The 22,613-nt window shown below is 44.0% G+C and overlaps 1 protein-coding gene across 1 annotated transcript; it reads left to right on the top strand.

The window, feature by feature from the left end:
* The first annotated feature begins 8,330 nt into the window (after positions 1 to 8,330).
* On the top strand, positions 8,331 to 22,422 carry LOC115414917 (cilia- and flagella-associated protein 206-like). Its single transcript, XM_030128279.1, has 12 exons — positions 8,331 to 8,479; positions 11,168 to 11,251; positions 11,549 to 11,639; positions 11,788 to 11,976; positions 15,786 to 15,953; positions 16,097 to 16,311; positions 16,581 to 16,700; positions 19,348 to 19,540; positions 20,559 to 20,705; positions 21,073 to 21,266; positions 21,803 to 21,946; positions 22,191 to 22,422. The coding sequence occupies exons 1-12, from the start codon at positions 8,372 to 8,374 to the stop codon at positions 22,410 to 22,412; spliced, it is 1,875 nt and encodes a 624-aa protein (XP_029984139.1). The 5' UTR covers positions 8,331 to 8,371; the 3' UTR covers positions 22,413 to 22,422.
* Positions 22,423 to 22,613: the final 191 nt, after the last annotated feature.

Raw genomic sequence — 22,613 nt, 5'->3', positions numbered from 1 at the left:
CTTCTGGATCTGGAACTGATGCAAAATTTAACATGGGCTCTTATGGGGTCTATCAAAGAATAAATCCCGACCGTCCATGCTTTCAGCTTGGGCTATTTCTGTAATAGAACAAATACACAGAACTGGGTGATAATAAATGGCATCTGGATACATTTCCCAAAGCTTTGAATTTAGCCAGTAAGCTACAGGGCCATTGGTCCTATTTTTTTTCTTTTAACTATAGTTTTTTTTATTTGTTTCAGTTAACGAAAATGTTTTTTCAGTTGTGGTTTTGGTCATTTGGTTAGTTTTCGTTAACAATAATAACCTTGCCCCTGCGTTCACCGTGTCCACAGACTTAGTCCATATTGTGGATGACTCTGACTCTAACACATATGTCTGTCTGTGTGTGTTCAGCTTCTGCAGGAGCATGGCGTGTCCATGCGCACCACCGCAGAGCTGGAGATCGTCAGGGAGATGAAGGAGAAGTGCTGTTATCTGGCTCTAAACTATGAGCAGGAGCTGAGTGGGGGGGGGCCGTCTGGGGTGGGTCACACATTACACCATGCCGGAACGGACAGGTCGTCAGCCTGGGCACCGAACGCTTCAGGTAACACCCCCCACACACACACCCCCCACCCAGACACATGATCCAGTGCAGGAGGCTGATGGGAAACGTACACTAGCACTGGACTGACACTGACTGTGTCTGCAGCAGGTTTAGAACGCCTGTGCATATTAGAGTGACCGTATTCAGTCAGTCATACATGTTCTGTTTAGGTTTTTAAACATGTCTGAGCCTTTTCATGAAGGTTTGTGTTTATGTCTATATTACATTCAGTACATGGAATTCGAATGTTTTAATATTAAAACATCCCAGTGAATCGCAAATACACAAAACACTGGAGTAGCACATAGAACCAAGGTTATTATCGTTGACAAAACTAACAAATGACCAAAACTAGAACTGAAAAAGCATTTTTGTTAACTGAAATAAATAAAAACTACAATTAAAAGAAAAAAATATATAACTAACTGAAACTGTATTGTGTGTTTACAAAACTAACTAAAACGGATAAAAACTATGGATAAAATTCCCTTGGTTTTGGTCTTTGTCAATGTCAGATTGATGTTAAATGGATTTCTTTGTCTCTCTCAGTTTTCTGTGCTGTCTCCATACGACACTTTTTGCTCCGTCACTTGTGTTCACTTGTGGTTTCCAGTCGTCTTCTGGTCCCCACTCTACCTGGAAACATGGAGACTAAAGCAGCAGAGTCCTGTCTGGGATTGATTTGAATAGGAGCACAGAGAAGAAGAGAAAAGAGACCACTGAACTACAACTGAACTACAACTGAACTACAACTGAACTACAACTGAACTACAACTAAGCATTTAGAAAAAAATGAAAACTAATAAAAACTATTAAACCTGCTCTAAAAACAAATTAAAACGAACTGAATTGGAGAAAAAAAGTCAAAACTAAATAAAACTAAACAAGAATGAAAAATCCAAAACCATTTGAACCTTGGATAGAATATTGGTACAATTACACTTGTTCAGTTGTTTTGTATAAAAAAAGGAAAATTACATGAAAAATCTGAACAACTTGAATATGAATAACCTGAAATGTCTTAATATAAATCAGTGTAATTGGACCAATATTCTGTCTGTTATTAAATGTTGTGTGTATTTGTAGATCCACTCTGATCTGTACGTTAGAATGAACATGTATAAATGATAAACGGAGGCAGAATATTAGAAAAATTGTGCTTATTTTTCTTTAGAAATGTCAGGTTCATATTTGTTCAGTTTATTCACATTTTTTGCTTAAGGACAGTTTGTAGATGTAAATATTTTCAAGTAATTTAACTTTTTTGCACTAAAACAAAGAGAAAAAAAAAAGTTATTATGATAGTATTTCACAGTTCTGATCCACTGTACATTTCCCCTGAACTAAAATAATTTTTTATGTCTTTGATCGTTAATATCTTCAGTGTATTTTTTACATTTTATAAATTCATCCCTGGGGCTGGATCAGACCCTTTAGAGGCCCAGTTTTGGCCCACGGGCCGTATATTTGACCCCTCTGCTGTAGTTCCTGTACAGTTCGGTAAAGGTGTGTGTGTTTATTTGTGTACGCTCTGTTGTTGTTTGTTCCTTTAGTTATGAACAACAGGATGTTCATCAGCTGAGGTCATCCATGTAGAATGATCTGAAGGTTCTCAAACATTCATCCACTTCCTGTTCTTTCTCTGATCCAGGGCTCCTGAGATTCTGTTTAAACCCCAGCTGATTGGACGGGATCATTATGGGATGCACGAGAGCATCTTCAAGTCGATCCTGGGCTCAGACATGGACCTGCGGCGCTGCTTCCTGGGGAACATCATCCTGTCAGGTACCAGCTGGTTCTGTTTATGGACTTAAACACACACACACACACACACAGGTACCAGCTGGTTCTGTTTATGGACTTAAACACACACACACACACACAGGTACCAGCTGGTTCTGTTTATGGACTTAAACACACACACACAGGTACCAGCTGGTTCTGTTTATGGACTTAAACACACACACACACACAGGTACCAGCTGGTTCTGTTTATGGACTTAAACACACACACAGGTACCAGCTGGTTCTGTTTATGGACTTAAACACACACACACACACACACACACACAGGTACCAGCTGGTTCTGTTTATGGACTTAAACACACACACAGGTACCAGCTGGTTCTGTTTATGGACTTAAACACACACACAGGTACCAGCTGGTTCTGTTTATGGACTTAAACACACACACACACAGGTACCAGCTGGTTCTGTTTATGGACTTAAACACACACACACACACACACAGGTACCAGCTGGTTCTGTTTATGGACTTAAACACACACACACACACAGGTACCAGCTGGTTCTGTTTATGGACTTAAACACACACACACACACAGGTACCAGCTGGTTCTGTTTATGGACTTAAACACACACACACACACACAGGTACCAGCTGGTTCTGTTTATGGACTTAAACACACACACACACACACACACAGGTACCAGCTGGTTCTGTTTATGGACTTAAACACACACACACACAGGTACCAGCTGGTTCTGTTTATGGACTTAAACACACACACACACACACAGGTACCAGCTGGTTCTGGTTTACCGCCTTAACCCTTTCATGCATGAATTATAAGAGCCATAATCAAGATTTTTATTCGTGTGTTTTTATTCCTCGAGGCATTTAAAAAACCAATGCCACTGAAACAGTTTTTATGAACCCATTTTTCATGAAGCTGTAAAACTGTCCACTCAGCTGGACACCATGCATTAAATTTTTTGAAGCAAAGAAATCCATTTACTGATAAACTCTATGAAAATTATGAAATGAAAACATTTTTAATGCAGCTAATCTGATGTTTTCTCACATTTGAACATACACTAATACTAGTCATTACTCGCTTCATGGAGATAATATGCAAAAAAAACCCAAAAACCTGTTAATTACAGTTTAATAACAATAACAAGCACTTATTTCCAGTCAAACATGTCAGTGCAGATCAGGTTTATGCAGAACAGTACAGTTACAGTAACAGGAGGAATGCCAGTGTATTATGGGATGGTGCATGAACTGCAAAAATCTAAATCTGACCAAGTGTATTTTTCTCATTTCTAGTCCAAATATCTCATCACACTTAAAATCAGACAGAATCACCTGTAGAGGAACATTTTTTTTGCTTATTTCAAGCAAAAAAAAAAAAAAAACTGCCAGTGGAACAAGTGAAATTTATCTTGTTCAGATTTCTTGAAACCAGATTTTGCAGATCTATTGTCTATAAATCATTTGTTATATCTCACTGAAAAGTTCCTCTTTAGGTGATTCTGTCTGATTTTAAGTGTGATCAGATATTTGGACTAGAAATGAGACAAATACACTTGGACAGAGTTAGATTTTTGCAGAGTGAGCGTCCACTGTGTTGGCTGATATGGAACTAAAACAACAAAATCCATGAATATACAAGAGAACAGCTGTCCACTGGAGTGACCACTGTGCCTGAAAGGGTTAAACACACACACATGTGCCGTGGACTCTTCTGGGGGGTCCTGGTTCCGGGGGTCCTGGTTCTGGAGTCCCCTGGTCTTTGTGTTGCAGGTGGGAACACTCTGCTGGGGGGGCTTCCTGAGCGTCTGCAGGCTGAGCTCAGAGGCCTGGTGACCTCCGACCTTTGGGACGGCGTCCGGGTCAGCAGCCCCTCGGACAGAGACTTCTCGGTGTGGAGCGGCGGCGCCGTTTGGACCAACGGCGCCGGGCCGGGCCTGGCCTGGATCAGCCAGGACGAGTTACGAGGAGCACGGCCCGCAGATAGTCTTCAGGAAGTGCTTTGACAAACACAACATGTGCAATAAACGGACGACAACAGAGGGTTCAAACACATCTGACATCCAGAGGAAAGGTAAATAAAGCACACGTGTCAAACATGAGGCCCGGGGGCCAAATCCAGCCCACCAAAGGGTCCCAGTCTGACCCGTACGATGAAATACACTGAAAATACTAAACAATCAGTGGTGTCAAAATCATCTAAGTTCAGGATCCACATACAGAACAATTCGATCTCAGTTGGATCAGACCAGAAAAAAACTATCATAATCACCTATAAATAATGAAAACTGCAGATTTTATCTTTGTTTTCATGTAAAAAAAAAAAAAAAAAGTTAAATTACATGAAAATGTTTATATTTACAAACTATCCTTTTACAAAAAATGTGAACAACCTGAAACGTCATAAGAGAAATAAATGCAATTTTACTAATGTTCTGCCTTTACTAAATGTTTTGTGTATTTGTAGTTGTAATGTAAGTTGTAATGCACATGTTTAAATGATAATTGTTAGAATTGCACTTGTTTTTCTTAAGACATTTCAGGTTGTTCATGTTATTCAGATTTTTAAGGAAATGTTGCAGATGTAAACATTTTCATCATGTAATTTAACTTTTTTCACTGTTACTTTTCTACTGGAGATCATATTGGGCTGAATGTGGAACTGAACTAAAATGAGTTAAAACACCCCTGCAATAAACAAAAGGAAAAGTAAATATTACATGGATAAAACTGATGGGAAAAAGCTAGAATATAATGAGTTTAAATTTTTTATTCCATCCAAATATCCTTTTTCCTCCTCAAAATATTACAAGAAAGTAAGTCCAGTTTTAACAAGAATATATTTTATTCAAAGACTTCAGCCTTAGTTTTATAATATTCAGACTTTATTTCTAGTAATGTTAATCAAAGTATTATGACTTAATTTTCATTACATTTTTATTCTCATATTATGACTTTTATCAAAAATTACAACTTTTTCATGTATTGACTCAAAATATTTTGACTTTCTCTTTTTTTCCCATTTAAATATAACCTGAAATATTGTCCAGACATGATATTTTGTCATAATATTCACACTTTTTTTGGTCTAATGTTGTAACTTTCCTCTGGACGTCTTTAATTCTGTCTGTCCGTCCGTCCAGTGCCATAGTTTGGACTGAACCCCTTTGATGCCATTTTAAATGTTCAAATGTGTTTATGTTTTTAAGACTGGTTTTGTTCTGTGCCCTCTGCTTAGTCCTGGTCTGCGTAGTCCTGGTCTGCGTAGTCCTGGTCTGCGTAGTCCTGGTCTGCGTAGTCCTGGTCTATATGTGTGTGTGTGTGTTTTTAATGTGGACTAGAATTGAAGCTGGTCTTTAATTGGTTTCAGGGACATGAATGATCTTAAAGGTGCTGTAGACCTTGGTGACCAGTGTTTCCTCAGATCTGTCCATCCTCACTCATCCTCAGTTCCATTCGTCTGTTCGTCTGTCTGTCATTCCTCAGCCGACTCTCTTACATTACGGTGAACAGGCTCGTGCTGCGTGAACCTCCCAGCCGCCTGCAGCGGCAGCACGAGCCTCTGTTTCCCACAATGCACGTCGCGACAAAAAATTCCTCAGAAGCCCGAGTGACGTCCCAGTCTGAATGTAAACACATGGTTTTGTTCACGGTGGATGGAACTAAGAAACTGTTCACCGTAATGTTAGAGAGTCAGCTGAGGAATGACAGACAGACGAATGAAACTGAGGATGAGTGAGGATGGACAGATCTGAGGAAACACTGGTGACCAGAGTCTCCAGCACCTTTAATCTAATGTCAGTTTTGTTTGTATTTATGAACTGGTGTCGGTCCAGTGTGTGTTTTCTGTGTAGACCTGGTGGAAGGGGCCTTGACCTTTGACCCTTGGATCTACACTTATCCTTTGAATAGTTTGAACTTTCTTCTTTGTTTTGTGTTACATGTTGGTCCTTCTTATGGTTGTTCCTCCTCAGTCTGTCTTCGGTTCATTTATCGTCTTCTTTTTCACTCGTTTGTCTGTTTTCAGTTATTGTCGTTCAACTTTACTTCAGTCTCTAATAATATATCAAACTGTATAATGAAACCACAGCTGTCCAGCCTTATCCATGTTTTAAGGTAAATGAACCCAGCAGACGGTCCATGAGTTAGAGGAGAGCAGGGAGGAATTATGGGATGTGGTCCATATTCAGACAGGAGCTGATTCACTGAGGTCAGGAGGAGTGGACGATGGTACTAATGAAGGTACTAATGGATGAAGGTACTAATTAGGCTCCAGTCTCTTCCTGTGAACACATGTTGCTGCAGCTTTAACTTCAGTGTGTGTTTTCTAACAGTGTGTAGAAGTTGAGTATCTGAGTGCTGTGTCTGGCACTGATCCTCCGTTTGCGTTTTCCACACCTGTACTGTCGTGTTTCTGTAGGTGAAGGGTCAACGTTATATGATCTAAAAAAAAAACCAAACCTAAAAGTTCCCATCAGCCCCTGTGTGTTGGACTGGGTTCTGTTGGTTTTCTTCTCTGCGTGTGCTTTATTTAGTTGCATGAAGTGTCTTTGCATGTCCTCCTGTTTGTTTTGTTTATAAAACCATGCGGTTGTCATGTGACCTCCAGTGGAAACTGCTGTGAAATGTGTGTGATGTGGAAGCTGTGATCAGCTGATCAGTCTGCCTCCAGGTTCCTTCTGTTCTCTTCTAAACGCTGTCTGGACCGACTGCAGTTTTACACCTTAAACATTTATGTCATGTCTGTTTTTTATAATAAATATTTTAATCTTGCAAATTAAACTGTTGTGTTGTGTTCATTTACCAGGATGTTCTTTAGTTCAAATAAACCAAACATTTGTCAAAACACTGTGTGTGTGACACAAGGCTGCGTTCACACTGAAGGGAAATGTATCTGTTAAAGACGGTTTAAACAGCACTAATCTGACCCGGACCACTGTCATATGTGGTCCTAAATCTGACCCGGACCACTGACATATGTGGTCCTAAATCTGACCCGGACCACTGACATATGTGGTCCTAAATCTGACCCGGACCACTGACATATGTGGTCCTAAATCTGACCCGGACCACTGTCATATGTGGTCCTAAATCTGACCCGGACCACTGACATATGTGGTCCTAAATCTGACCCGGACCACTGACATATGTGGTCCTAAATCTGACCCGGACCACTGTCATATGCGGTCCTAAATCTGACCCGGGCCACTGTCATATGCGGTCCTAAATCTGACCCGGACCACTGTCATATGCGGTCCTAAATCTGACCCGGACCACTGTCATATGCGGTCCTAAATCTGACCCGGACCACTGTCATATGCGGTCCTAATCTGACCCGGACCACTGTCATATGCGGTCCTAAATCTGACCCGGACCACTGTCATATGCGGTCCTAAATCTGACCCGGACCACTGTCATATGCGGTCCTAAATCTGACCCAGATGACCCGTGTTGAATGCAGCTGACACACTGGACCAGAACCATCCATGTTTCATGTCTTTATATTCATTTGAATGTGAAAACCCTTGAAAATATTTCAGTTACAGATGAAAATCAAAACCATGTGAACGTTTGAAGAATTTACACTAGTTCATACATTATTCTGTTTTAGTGAATTTTTAACTTGTCTAATTTAAACCCCTTAAACATGTGCAGTAATCTGGAGGGACTTGAATAAATTCTTAATAGATATTGAAAATTAAAATATTATCTGATTTAAAACATACACATAAAACCAAGTGGAAGCAAAGAGTTATTAATAATGTGAAGTTTTACTAAATGTAAATAGTTTTGTTTTTTCTGCTGGTTCTGTTCAGGTTTTCAGTCCATGTTTTAGTCTAGCTCCCTCTGCTGGCCATAGACTCTTATTACACTAATGGGTGAGAGGAAACGGGTTCCTATGGCAACCACTTACAACAAACTGCAGCGGATGTTACTGTTAGCTGGGTGATTAGCTTATCAACAACTGACTTCAACTAATTTTGGAAATATTTACCGAACCTGAAATGTCTCGTGCTCACGCAGAAAATGTGATTAAAAACTTAATTGGTGAAATAGTGCAGCAGTGTTCACTGAGAGGACATTCTGTGTCTGAGGCTCTGGTGGCGTTCATGGTAAGTTCATTTTAGCGACTGCTAATGCTAATGTTAATGCTAGTGCTAATGCTAGTACTAGTGTTAATGCTAGTGCTAATACTAATGCTAGTGTTAATACTAATGCTAGTGTTAATACTAATGCTAGTGTTAATGCTAGTGCTAATACTAATACTAGAGCTAATGCTAGTGCTAATGCTAATACTAATACTAGTGTTAATGCTAATACTAATACTAGAGCTAATGCTAGTGCTAATGCTAATACTAATGCTAATACTAATACTAGTGTTAATGCTAGTGCTAATACTAATGCTAGTGCTAATACTAGTGCTAATGCTAATACTAATAGTTAAAAAAAATTAAATCATTATTTAACGAGAATAAGGTCCTAATATCATGAGCAGAAGTACCTACAGTTGGCAGGAGTTTGGCACATTTGGACTTCGGTCGTTAATAGTGAACAAACTAAAGGAGCACAAAGCACAGATGTTTCCTTGTTGTGATCTTGGTTCTGGTAACAGACTACAACATTTCAGCCCAAATGAGCCGCATTTCGTTACATCAAAAATAAATTACTTTCTTCAGCAGGACCTTAGTGCACGGACCGCTTAGGGACCGTCTACAAAGTGTTCAAACGCAAATAGTGGGAAATAAGCTTTTGCTGAAGGAGGGACATTTGAATTATTTCTTGCTCAATAGCTCCGCCCACAAAGGGGGAGGAGCCTCCAAACTCACAGCCCATGACAAAAAAATAAATATTTAAAAAACTCCATCAATAGCAAAAGTATATTTCCTTAAAATGAGAGTTGTAGTAGGAGGGGGAGGCGTCCTTAGCATGGGCTGTGAATATGGTCGAGTATGAATACACGGGCATACGCATTTAGAAACGGTTTGTAAATAAAATGTGAACAAATGTGAACTGAACTGTAATATTTATCATTATTGGTGAGAGTAAAAATAAATAAATAAGAACCTGTACTGAACAATTGTCAAAATAAGAAAAATGAAAGCTGTTATTTGACTGTTTAAACAGTGTGTTTGTGTGTATCTGTCTGTATATTCCAGTGTACACTGCTCAAAAAAATAAAGGGAACACTAAAAGAACACATCCTAGATCTGAATGAATGAAAAATTCTTATTAAATACTTTGTTCTTTACATACTTGAATGTGCTGACAACAAAATCACACAAAAATGATCAATGGAAATCAAAGTTATTAACCCATGGAGGTCTGGATTTGGAGTCACACTCAAAATGAAAGTGGAAAAACCCACTACAGGCTGATCCAGCTGGGATGTCATGTCCTTAAAACAAGTCACAATGAGGCTCAGTAGTGTGTGTGGCCTCCACGTGCCTGTAGGACCTCCCTACAACGCCTGAGCATGCTCCTGATGAGGTGGCCGATGGTCTCCTGAGGGATCTCCTCCCAGACCTGGACTAAAGCATCCGCCAACTCCTGGACAGTCTGGTGGATGGAGCGATGGAGCGATGGACCGGATGTGCTCAGTTGGGTTCAGGTCTGGGGAACGGGCGGGCCGGTCCAGAGCATCAATGCCTTGTTCTTGCAGGAACTGCTGACACACTCCAGCCACAGGAGGTCTAGCGTTGTCTTGCATTAGGAGGAACCCAGGGCCAACCACACCAGCATATGGTCTCACAGTGGGTCTGAGGATCTCATCTGGGTACCTAATGGCAGTCAGGCTACCTCTGGCGAGCACATGGAGGGCTGTGCGGCCCCCCCACACCCATTACTGACCCACTGCCAAACCGGTCATGCTGGAGGATGTCGCAGGCAGCAGAACGTTCTCCACGGCGTCTCCAGACTCTGTCACATGTGCTCAGTGTGAACCTGCTTTCATCTGTGAAGAGCACAGGGCGCCAGCGGCGACTTTGCCCGTCTTGGTGTTCTCTGGCAAATGCCAAACGTCCTGCACGGTGTTGGGCTGTAAGCACAACCCCCACCTGTGGACGTGGGGCCCTCACACCACCCTCATGGAGTCTGTTTCTGACTGTCTGAGCAGACACGTGCACATCTGTGGCCTGCTGGAGGTCATTTTGCAGGGCTCTGGCAGTGCTCCTCCTGTTCCTCCTGGCACAAAGGTGGAGGTAGCGGTCCTGCTGCTGGGTTGTTGCCCTCCTACGGCCTCCTCCACGTCTCCTGATGCACTGGCCTGTCTCCTGGTAGCGCCTCCATGCTCTGGACTCTACGCTGACAGACACAGCAGACCTTCTTGCCACAGCTCACATTGATGTGCCATCCTGGATGAGCTGCACCACCTGAGCCACTTGTGTGGGTGGTAGACTCCGTCTCCTGCTGCCACTAGAGTGAAAGCACCGCCAGCATTCAAAAGTGACCAAAACATCAGCAGAAAGCACAGGAACTGAGAAGTGGTCTGTGGTCACCACCTGCAGAACCACTCCTTTAGTGGGGGGGTCTTGCTAATAGCCTATAATTTCCACCTGTTGTCTTTTCCATTTGCACAACAGCATGGGAACTGAGTGTCAGTCAGTGTTGCTTCTTAAGTGGACAGTTGGATTTCACAGAAGTGTGATTGACTTGGAGTTACATTGTGTTGTTTAAGTGTTCCCTTTATTTTTTTGAGCAGTGTATATATTTATATTGTTTTTCAAATATATCTTTATTATTTTTATCATGACCCTCATATACAGTAAAATAAGAACACAGTGTTCATATATTTGTTGTTGTAGGTGAAAGCTGTTGTTCTGGACCCAAGAAATGGATTCAATGTTGATCGCACACTGACCAAGAAAGACGTCCAGAAACTGACAGAGGTGAGTCCAGGACCTACAGAGACCCCCAACAGGTCTACAAGAACCAGGGTCTACAGGGTCCAGGGCCTATAGGGTCTACAGGGTCCAGGGTCTACAGCAGTACAACATGATCAGCTGTTCCATATATTTAATTTATGTCCATCTTTGATGCAGTGTGTGTCAGTGTGGATGGGTCTAATGTCAGTGTGGATGGGTCTAATGTCAGTGTGGATGGGTCTAATGTCAGTGTGGATGGGTCTAATGTCAGTGTGGATGGGTCTAATGTCTGGGTAATAACATTTCTTCTCTTTCTTCCAGCTGTGTCTGGATAAACTCCTGGAACAGTGCAGTCCGTCTCTGGACACGATCAAAATGCAGCTGTATTTTGATCTGAATTACACCAGTCGACGTAAGTGAAAACTGACATTCATCCTCATATCTTTTTCTGAAGTTAAACGCATAAATACATTTATTTCAGTCAAAAGTCATTCCCAGATCTGTCCTGTCTGCTGGTCCAGTTCTGTCAGAACCTAAACCTGTCCCTTCTGCTGGTCCAGGTGAGTTCCTGGATCAGGTCCACCAGGTCTTGGAGTCCAAACTGAGTCCACTGAGCAGAGACATCACCGACAGCAGAGCCAGGGGGCGGGACCAGCTGGACGCCCTGTACCGTCAGCTGGTCTCCTACATCCTGCTGCGCTCCGGCATGGGCCCGCCCACTGACGCCGACGCCGTCCACCAGACCACAGGTCTGGACCGGAACCGCCTTCAGCACACACTGGACAGGCCTGGCAAACATACGGGTCCAAGGGGCCAAAACCAGCTACAGGGAGCCAAAACAGGCCCGCTACAGGGTCCTAAACCAGCCTGGTACAGGGTCCAAAACCAGCCCGCTACTGGGGCCAAAACAGGCCTGCTAGAGGGGCCAAAACCAGCCCGCTAGAGGATCCAAAACAGGCCTGCTACTGGGTCCAAAACCAGCCTGGTACAGGGTCCAAAACCAGCCCGCTACTGGGGCCAAAACCAGCCCGCTAGAGGGTCCAAAACAGGCCCGCTACTGGGTCCAAAACCAGTCTGGTACAGGGTCCAAAACCAGCCCGCTACTGGGGCCAAAACAGGCCTGCTAGAGGGGCCAAAACCAGCCCACTAGAGGGTCCAAAACTGGCCCGCTACAGGGTCCAAAACTGGCCCACTAGAGGGTCCAAAACCAGCCCGCTACTGGGTCCAAAACCGGCCCTCTACAGGGGCCAAAACTGGCCCGCTAGAAGGTCTAAAACCAGCCCACTAGGGGGTCTGATCCACTGGAGATCCTATTGGTCTGTATGTGGAACCTGAACTAAAATGATTTTGACTCCGTTGATCATAAATATTTTCAGTGTCACTTTTGCATTTCATAAATTCATCCCACAGGTCTAACTGGACCCTTAGGTGGTCCGGTTTTGACCCACAGACCACATGTTTGACACCTGTGATGTACATGTTCATTCCAGCTCAGATTAAAGTTGATGGTTCTTCTATCGAACTGTCAGGGAATGTAACTCCTCAACCTCATGTGTCGATCCAATTCCCACTGCATTCTTTAAGAGAATATTTGACAGCGTCTCAGATCATTTACTCCAAATCATAAACAAATCTCTTCATACTGGCATCTTTCCAGATGCCTTCAAAACAGCTGTTATCAAACCCTTACTAAAGAAACCTAACCTTGACAGTAACGCTATGACCAGTTTTCGTCCTATATCTAATCTCCCGTTCATAGGCAAAGTACTGGAAAAGATAGTCTCTGCTCAAATAAACCACTATCTCAAAGAGAATAACATCTTAGAGGAATTCCAATCAGGCTTCAGGGCTGGTCATAGCACTGAGACCGCCCTCACCAAAATAATCAGTGACCTCAGGCTCAACTCTGATGCCAACAAGGTCTCAATCCTGGTCCTCCTTGACCTAAGTGCTGCATTTGATACAACTGATCATGACATCCTGATTAATCGGCTAGAAAAGCTCGTAGGTCTCTGTGACAGTGTACTACAGTGGTTCAAAACGTATATTAAGGGAAGACAGTACTACGTCAGGCTTGGAGATCACGTGTCAAACACACGATACATGCTATGGGGTTCCACAAGGGAGCTGCCTGGGTCCACTACTGTTCTCCTTATATATGCTACCACTTGGAGATATCATCAGAAAACATAATGTTAGCTTCCATAGCTACGCGGACGACACACAAATATACATCTCCACAGAACCCAATGACGTGACAGCCATCCATTCCATTACAAACTGCCTCACAGCAATGAATCAGTGGATGTGCAGGAACTTTCTGAAACTGAATGAAGAAAAAACTGAAATCCTGCTTGTTGGCCCAAAAGCAAAAAGGGAAATGCTGATGAGTAGGATGGGCAAACTCACTTCCTGGATCAAACCAGAAGTGACAAGTCTGGGAGTCATTATAGACTCAGACTTAAACTTTAAGTCCCACATAAAGAAAGTCAGTAAAACGTCATTCTTCCACCTCAGAAACATAGCCAAAGTAATGCCGGTTATAAATGGAAAGGATGCTGAAAAACTGGTCCATGCTTTTATCTCCAGCAGACTGGACTACTGTAATGCACTCCTTACAGGTCTCCCAAAAAGCAGCACAGACAGACTTCAGCTGATTCACAACTCTGCAGCTAGGTTATTAACCAAAACCAAGAAGAGAGAGCACATTACTCCAGTGTTGGTTTCCCTGCACTGGCTACCGGTAACCTACAGAACTGATTTTCAGATACTACTCCTCACGTATAAAGCTCTAAATGGAACCGGACCAAGTTACATTGCAAACTCACTGATCAATTATGTACAAACTAGAACACTGAGGTCATCAAACGCAGGTTTACTAGCAACTCCCAGAAATATTACAAAGAAAATGGGGGACGCAGCCTTTACTAACTATGCACCAAAGTTATGGAATACAATTCCAAAAGACATTAGAGAAGCCAGTTCACTGAATATATTTAAAACCAAATTAAAAACATTTTTATTCTCATCAGCCTTTGAAAGGAGATAAAAATGGGGTCACAATTCAGGAACCAGGAATGTGCGGTTTTTTCATTTTTATTTTATTTTATTGTATTTCTGTTTTTATTTTTTATTTTACTGTATTTCAAATTTCATCTTATTTCTTGCACTTCAAAAATTCTATGTATAATCAAATATTTTAATGTGCGCTGTTTTTATATTTATTTTTATTTTATTGTATTTCTAATCAAATCTAAATGTATTTTAATATTGTATTTTTTTTCAATCAATGTGAAGCACTTGGGCTACAATTTCTGTATGAAAGGTGCTATACAAATAAAGTTTATTATTATTATTATTATTATTAGTATTATTATTATTATTATTATTAGTATTATTATCATCAGAAACAGATCCAACTGAATAAACAGGGTCTGTTTCAGTCCAGTCTGTCCTGACCTGAACATGAACCCAGGGTGTCATCGGTCCATCTTCCTGTTGTTTGTGCTCCAGCTGCCCTGCACAGCATCTTTAGTTTATATATATATATATATATATATATATATATATATATATATATATATATATGTGTGTGTGTGTGTGTGTGTGTGTATATATATATATATATATATATATATATATATATATATATATATATATATATATATGTATATATACACACTGAACAAAAATATAAACGCACCACTTTTGTTTTTGCTCCATTTTTCATGAGCTGAACTCAAAGATCTCAAACTTTTTCTGTGTACACACAAGGTTTATTTCTCTCAAATATTGTTCACAAATCTGTCTAAATTTGTGTTAGTGAACACTTCTTCTTTGCTGAGATAATCCATCCACCTCACAGGTGTGGCAGATCAAGATGCTGATTAGACAGCAGGATTTTTGCACAGGTGTGCCTTAGGCTGGCCACAATAAAAGGCCACTCTAAAATGTGCACTTTTATCACACAGCACAATACCACAGATGTCACAAGTTTGGAGGGAATATGCACTGGTCATGTGACTTCAGGAATCTCCACCAGAGCTTCTGCCTGTGAACTGAATGTTCATTTCTCTACCATAAACCATCTCCAAAGCTGTTTCAGAGAATTCATGAAGAAGACTGTGAGGAAAATGGTGGTCACACCAAATACTGACTGGTTTTCTGACCCCCCTGGACCACCCAATACAGTAAAAGTGCATATTTTAGAGTGGCCTTTTATTGTGGCCAGCCTAAGTCACACCTGTGCAATAATCCTGCTGTCTAATCAGCATCTGGATCTGCTACACCTGTGAGGTGGATGGATTATCTCAGCAAAGGACAAAGGAGAAGTGCTCACTAACACAGATTTAGACACATTTATGAACAATATTTGAGAGAAATGGGCCTTTTGTGTACATAGAAAAAGTTTTAGATCTTTGAGTTCAGCTCATGAAAAATGGGAACAAAAACAAAAGTGGTGCGTTTATATTTTTGTTGAGTGTATATATATATATATGTGTGTGTGTGTGTGTGTAGCTGTGCAGTCATACAGATGCTTGTGTGGTTTTTCCTCCAGCTGCGCTGCAGAGTGTCTTCCCTCAGACTGAAATGGGGGCGTTCATGGTTCTCCTCAAACGGGACAAGGAGCAGCAGCTCAGGGAACTGTCGTCCATCGTCACCGGGATCCGACTGTTTAACAGAGTCAGCAGGACACCACAGAAGGACCTGGACCTGCAGGAACTGAGTATGAACCCAGGCACAGAAACACACACAGGGGTTCCACTGTTTGGAAGGAGGGGGTCCAGGGGGTCCAGAGGGTCCAGAGGGACCCAGGCAGTAGGAGACCCACGGGACTGTAAACGTCTCCCATGTCCTCATTCTTCCCAGTGCCTGATGTGCTCCATGAAGTTCATCCATCCACCAGTGAACGCATCCACAGTGAGCTGAGTGTGTCCCAGGGTTTGGCCTCCAGGTACAGCCTTCTACTGGACAGACTGAGCCAGCCTGACAGACGCAGACCAGGGACAGACGTCCCACTGCCTCTGCTCAAACAGGCTCTGTACAACGTCACACAGCACCAGGTGTTCCTGAACAGGATACAGGTGAGAGGAGAGCATGGAAGGATGTTTGGTTTGTTGTTTTGTTTGTTTATTTGTTTGTTGATGGTCATGTGTGTTGTGTTTGTGTGTTTGCTTCTTTGTTTGTTTTATTTATTTGTTTGTTTGTTAATGGCTGTGTGTGTTGTGGTTTTTTGTTTGTTTCTTTATTGTTTGTTGATCGCTGTGTGTGTTGTGTGTGTGTGTGTCCAGGCTGATGCGTGTGTGTTGTGTTTATTTATTTGTTTTTTGTTTGTTTGTTTGTTTGTGTGCAGGCTGATGCGTGTGTGTGTGCTCAGAGTGTTGAACTCCTCCAGACTGAACTGTCGTCTCAGATGAAACTCCTCAAACAGACGCTCCAGTCTAAGTCTGCAGTTCCCACTGCCACAGTGTTTGTAAGTCTGTACACACACATACACACACACACACACACACACACACACACACACTACTGGTCTACAGTGTTAGACCAGCCCAGTTTGTTCCAGTTGTGTCTGTAAATTCCATCAGTTCCAGTTTAATGAACAGCTGTAAATGGTCCAAAGGTCAGAGTGAACTGACAGAGGAATAAAAAAGGTCAGGTTAAACCAAACTGAAAAATAATGTACATTTCAGAATTCTACAAAAAGGAGAACAAGAAATGGGTGAACAACTGAAAGCAGTTCTGCAGCAGTGGAGGTGGATCAAGTCTGGAAAGTTGGTGGTTCAATTCCTGCAGGTGTCCCAACGTTTGTGAATTCCTTCCACCCCCTGTGTCTGCAGAACAGGAGTGTGGAACACACTGTGGTACCAGAGCCATGGAGCAGGACTGGAACAGGACTGGACTGAAGAAAGGAGTGTGGTACTGTAAAAATGGAAAAGAGGAAAAGAATGAACCAGAGAAGAGAGACAGAGCAGCAGAAGAGGGAAAAATGGAGGTGTGTCCTCCAGAGAAATGTCCAAGAAAGTCCAGGTGTCAGGAAGTCCAGTTTCCTTCAGCATCCAAAGGCACTGAAACTGGACTGGAAATGTAGACAGAAGAGGTCTGGAAGAAGCACAGACACAACAGAAGAAGAAGAAGAGTTTAGGACAGAAAACAGCTGGAGTGAGAGGAGACTGACAGGACAACAGCTGAAAGAAGAGAGAAGAGAGAGGAGGAGGAAGAGAGGAGGTCATAGAGGAGGAGGAGAGGAGACTGACAGGACAACAGCTGAAAGAAGAGAGAAGAGAGAGGAGGAGGAAGAGAGGAGGTCATAGAGGAGGAGGAGAGGAGACTGACAGGACAACAGCTGAAAGAAGAGAGAAGAGAGAGGAGGAGGAAGAGAGGAGGTCATAGAGGAGGAGGAGAGGAGACTGACAGGACAACAGCTGAAAGAAGAGAGAAGAGAGAGGAGGAGGAAGAGAGGAGGTCATAGAGGAGGAGGAGAGGAGACTGACAGGACAACAGCTGAAAGAAGAGAGAAGAGAGAGGAGGAGGAAGAGAGGAGGTCATAGAGGAGGAGGAGAGGAGACTGACAGGACAACAGCTGAAAGAAGAGAGAAGAGAGAGGAGGAGGAAGAGAGGAGGTCATAGAGGAGGAGGAGAGGAGACTGACAGGACAACAGCTGAAAGAAGAGAGAAGAGAGAGGAGGAGGAAGAGAGGAGGTCATAGAGGAGGAGGAGAGGAGACTGACAGGACAACAGCTGAAAGAAGAGAGAAGAGAGAGGAGGAGGAAGAGAGGAGGTCATAGAGGAGGAGGAGAGGAGACTGACAGGACAACAGCTGAAAGAAGAGAGAAGAGAGAGGAGGAGGAAGAGAGGAGGTCATAGAGGAGGAGGAGAGGAGACTGACAGGACAACAGCTGAAAGAAGAGAGGAGAGAGGAGGAGGAAGAGAGGAGGTCATAGAGGAGGAGGAGAGGAGACTGACAGGACAACAGCTGAAAGAAGAGAGGAGAGAGGAGGAGGAAGAGAGGAGGTCATAGAGGAGGAGGAGAGGAGACTGACAGGACAACAGCTGAAAGAAGAGAGAGGAGGAGGAAGAGAGGAGGTCATAGAGGAGGAGGAGAGGAGACTGACAGGACAACAGCTGAAAGAAGAGAGAAGAGAGAGGAGGAGGAAGAGAGGAGGTCATAGAGGAGGAGGAGAGGAGACTGACAGGACAACAGCTGAGAGAAGAGAGAGGAGGAGGAAGAGAGGAAGAGTTTACACTGAACACATGAGTTTACACTGAACAGAGTGAACAGGTGAAGGTAGGACCACATATGAAAGTGGTCTGGCTCAGATCAGTGCTGTTCAGGCTGTCTGTACCAGATCAGATCCAGGTCACATTTGGGCCACATTTCCCTTCAGTCTGAACAGAGCCGTAGAGGAAACACTTGGTTCCCTTCATCATCTTCATCTGCACAGGACCAGGACCAAAGGACCAGGACCACAGGACCACAGGACCAGGACCACAGGACCAGGACCAGGACCACAGGACGTCTGTGTTAGCAGAAACAGGGCAGATCATCAGCACTGGAATGAATACTTTACAAACTAGAGTCACAGTGGATTCAAGTGGGATTCAGATCACAGATGACTGGAGCAGAAATGTCCACTGGTCCACTAGTCCACAGGTCTATGGGTCCACTGGTCTACAGGTCTACAGGTCCACAAGTCTACAGGTCTACGGGTCCTCAGATGGTACCAGTCCTGTTCTAATGTGCTCATATTTGGTTCCTCTCTGGTCTCCAGCCTCTGTTCTAAAGTGCTCATATTTGGTTCCTCTTGGTTCCAGCTTCTGTTCTAAAGTGCTCATATTTGGTTCCTCTTGGTTCCAGCTTCTGTTCTAAAGTGCTCATATTTGGTTCCTCTTGGTTCCAGCTTCTGTTCTAAAGTGCTCATATTTGGTTCCTCTCTGGTCTCCAGCTTCTGTTCTAAAGTGCTCATATTTGGTTCCTCTTGGTTCCAGCTTCTGTTCTAAAGTGCTCATATTTGGTTCCTCTTGGTTCCAGCTTCTGTTCTAAAGTGCTCATATTTGGTTCCTCTCTGGTCTCCAGCCTCTGTTCTAAAGTGCTCATATTTGGTTCCTCTTGGTTCCAGCCTCTGTTCCAGTCGCTGTCTCAGGTCTGGTCTGGTCTTCAGGATGAGGCTGAACTCCTGCACATCCTCAGCACCATCACCCTGAACCTGCAGCCTTTTGTCGTCTCCCAGGCCAAGATGTTTTCTGAGACGTACCTGGATGAACTGTTAGAGAAGACTGAGGAGCAGAGGGAGGAGCAGAGGGAGCAGCAGAGGGAGGAGCAGAGGGAGGAGCAGACTGAGGAGCAGAGGGAGCAGCAGACTGAGAAGCAGAGGGAGGAGCAGAGGGAGCAGCAGAGGGAGGAGCAGACTGAGGAGCAGAGGGAGCAGCAGACTGAGGAGCAGAGGGAGCAGCAGAGGGAGCAGCAGAGGGAGGAACAGAGGGAGGAGCAGACTGAGGAGCAGAGGGAGCAGCAGAGGGAGGAGCAGACTGAGGAGCAGAGGGAGCAGCAGACTGAGGAGCAGAGGGAGCAGCAGAGGGAGGAGCAGACTGAGGAGCAGAGGGAGCAGCAGACTGAGGAGCAGAGGGAGCAGCAGAGGGAGCAGCAGAGGGAGGAGCAGACTGAGGAGCAGACTGAGGAGCAGAGGGAGCAGCAGAGGGAGGAGCAGAGGGAGGAACAGAAGGAGGAGCAGACTGAGGAGCAGAGGGAGCAGCAGACTGAGGAGCAGACTGAGGAGCAGAGGGAGCAGCAGACTGAGGAGCAGAGGGAGCAGCAGACTGAGGAGCAGACTGAGGAGCAGAGGGAGCAGCAGACTGAGGAGCAGAGGGAGCAGCAGTGCTCAGGTGAGGACGTCCTCCACACCTGTAGCTCAGATGGACTCACACACTGCTCACTTCGGTGCTCTGAGTGTTTTTGTTTCCTCCACCAGCGAGGTTCTGTTTTTATCAGCATTGGTTTGTCTGTGTGTGTGTGTGTGTGTGTGTGTGTGTGTGTGTGTCTGTGTGTGTGTGTGTCTGTGTGTGTGTGTGTGTGTGTGTGTGTCTGTGTGTGTGTGTGTGTGTGTGTGTGTGTGTGTGCGCGCAAGATAACTGAAAAATTTCTGAACGGATTTGGATGAAAATTTTCAGTAAATGTTGATACTGGCACAAGGAACAAATGATTACATTTTGGTGGTGATCGGAGGCGGAGTGGGGTGGGGGGGTGGGGGGGCACTGATCTGCCTTGGTGGAGGTCTGCACTCTCCGAGTGTTTTTCTAGTTCATGTATTTATTTCTTGGTGTCTCGTTTGGGGCTCAGCTGAACGCATCGATCCAGCTCAGATGAAGACACAGGAGTGGCTGTTCCCTGAAAACCTGTCCAACTTTGACCAGGTTCTTCTGCAGTTTAACGGCTTCTGTGGATACACACTAGTGGAACGAGACGGACTGCTGCTGCCAGGTACACAGGACAGCAAGGGTTTAAGGGTTAAAGGTGGACGTTTGGGTCTGTAAGGGTTAAAGGTGGACGTTTGGGTCTGTAAGGGTTAAAGGTGGACGTTTGGGTCTGTAAGGGTTAAAGGTGGACGTTTGGGTCTGTAAGGGTTAAAGGTGGACGTTTGGGTCTGTAAGGGTTAAAGGTGGAGGTTTGGGTCTGTAAGGGTTAAAGGTGGACGTTTGGGTCTGTAAGGGTTAAAGGTGGAGGTTTGGGTCTGTAAGGGTTAAAGGTGGACGTTTGGGTCTGTAAGGGTTAAAGGTGGACGTTTGGGTCTTTAAAATGTTGTGAGTGTTCATTTGTTCTTCTTCTTAAATATGTACTTCTCTGACAGGAGACCCTCATATTGGGATCCTCAAACACCAGCAGAAACTCTTCGTCTTCAGCTCCACAGACGCTGCCGTCCACTTTTCAGCGGCTCCTGATCAGTTCATTTCAGAAGTGGCAGAAAGGGCCAAACGTTCCCCAGAACTGATTCAACTCCTCAGACTGCACCAGCAGTTCCCCAGTGTCAGCCCATACTCTGAGGTCTGGACTCACTTCATCCACATTCACAGCAGTAGAAGTGAGGGGCGATTCGTTCAAAAGAATCAATTCATTTAAGTGAACGAATTGAATCAATTTGTTCAAAAGAATCAATTCATTTAAGTGAACGAGTTGAATCAATCCTTTCAAAAGAATCCATTCATTTAAGTGAATGAGTTGAATCAATTCATTCAAAAGAATCGATTCATTTAAGTGAGCGGGTTGAATTAATTCATTCAAAAGAATCGACTCATTTAAGTGAAGGAGTTGAAATGATTCGTTTAAAAGAATCAATTCATTTATATGAACAAGTTGAATCGATTCATTTAAAAGAACTGATTCATTTAAGTGAACGAGTTGAAGTGATTTTTGAACCCAACTGAATCGATTCAGCAGTTCTTTGCTCGTATTTAGTTTATTATCACATAAACTCGTTAGGATCCCTCGTTCAGTCAGAGGCAGAAGTGCTGTGGGACGCAGGTTGTCTCCATGGCAACGTCCTCTTCTGCTTCATGTCATTGTTTGTTTGTTTTTTGCAGATGAAACCAGGAGACAGTTTTGTGGCGAAGCCGATCTCCAAGTGTGAGAGTGGGACCCAGACAGACGTCCACCCACTGGAGACCAACATCTGCAGGACATACCAGTGGAACCAGTGGGAACTGAGAAGAAGAGCCATCAAACTGGTGAGAGCCGGGAACAGAACCGGGTCAGAGAAGGACCAGAGTCACTGACAGTCCAGGCCAGGCCAGTCCAGTTTGGTCCAGTCCAGTCTAGTCCAGTCCAGTCCAGTTTAGTCCAGTCCAGTCTAGTCAAGTCCAGGCCAGTCCAGTCCAGTTTAGTCCAGTCCAGTCCAGTCCAGTCCAGTCCAGTCCAGTACTGTGGGGTTTAGGACAGAATGAACCCAGGTTTGGTGTTTCATGGTTTCAGGCCGACCTCCGGACCAGGGTGACCGTGTCCACTCAGACCCCCCAGAGCCACATGAGGAGGGACAACGCCACCCAGACCTGGACCCCTAAGGACGCTGAGAGCCAAACCCAAAGGGAGGGGGGCAGCGGGGTCCCCAGGCCTCAGGTCTACCTGGCAGGTCTGAGGGGACAACGGGACGGACCAGCGGTCAAAGTCAACCTGACCACACCTGTGGACCAATAAACTCTGGTCTACAGGTGGTCTACAGGTCACGTGGTTCCGCTGGTCTACAGGTCACGTGGTCCCACTGGTCTACAGGTCACGTGGTTCCGCTGGTCTACAGGTCACATGGTTCCACTGGTCTACAGGTCACATGGTTCCAGAATAAAAGCAGTGAAACTAGTCCAGGTGTGGGTCTCTGGTCCAGTCTAGTCCAGTCCTAAA

Source organism: Sphaeramia orbicularis, chromosome 24, assembly GCF_902148855.1.
Source record: "Sphaeramia orbicularis chromosome 24, fSphaOr1.1, whole genome shotgun sequence".
NCBI classification, from domain to species: domain Eukaryota; kingdom Metazoa; phylum Chordata; class Actinopteri; order Kurtiformes; family Apogonidae; genus Sphaeramia; species Sphaeramia orbicularis.
The sequence above is the reverse complement of the archived record's forward strand: the minus strand, read 5'-3'. Positions and strand labels throughout refer to the sequence as shown.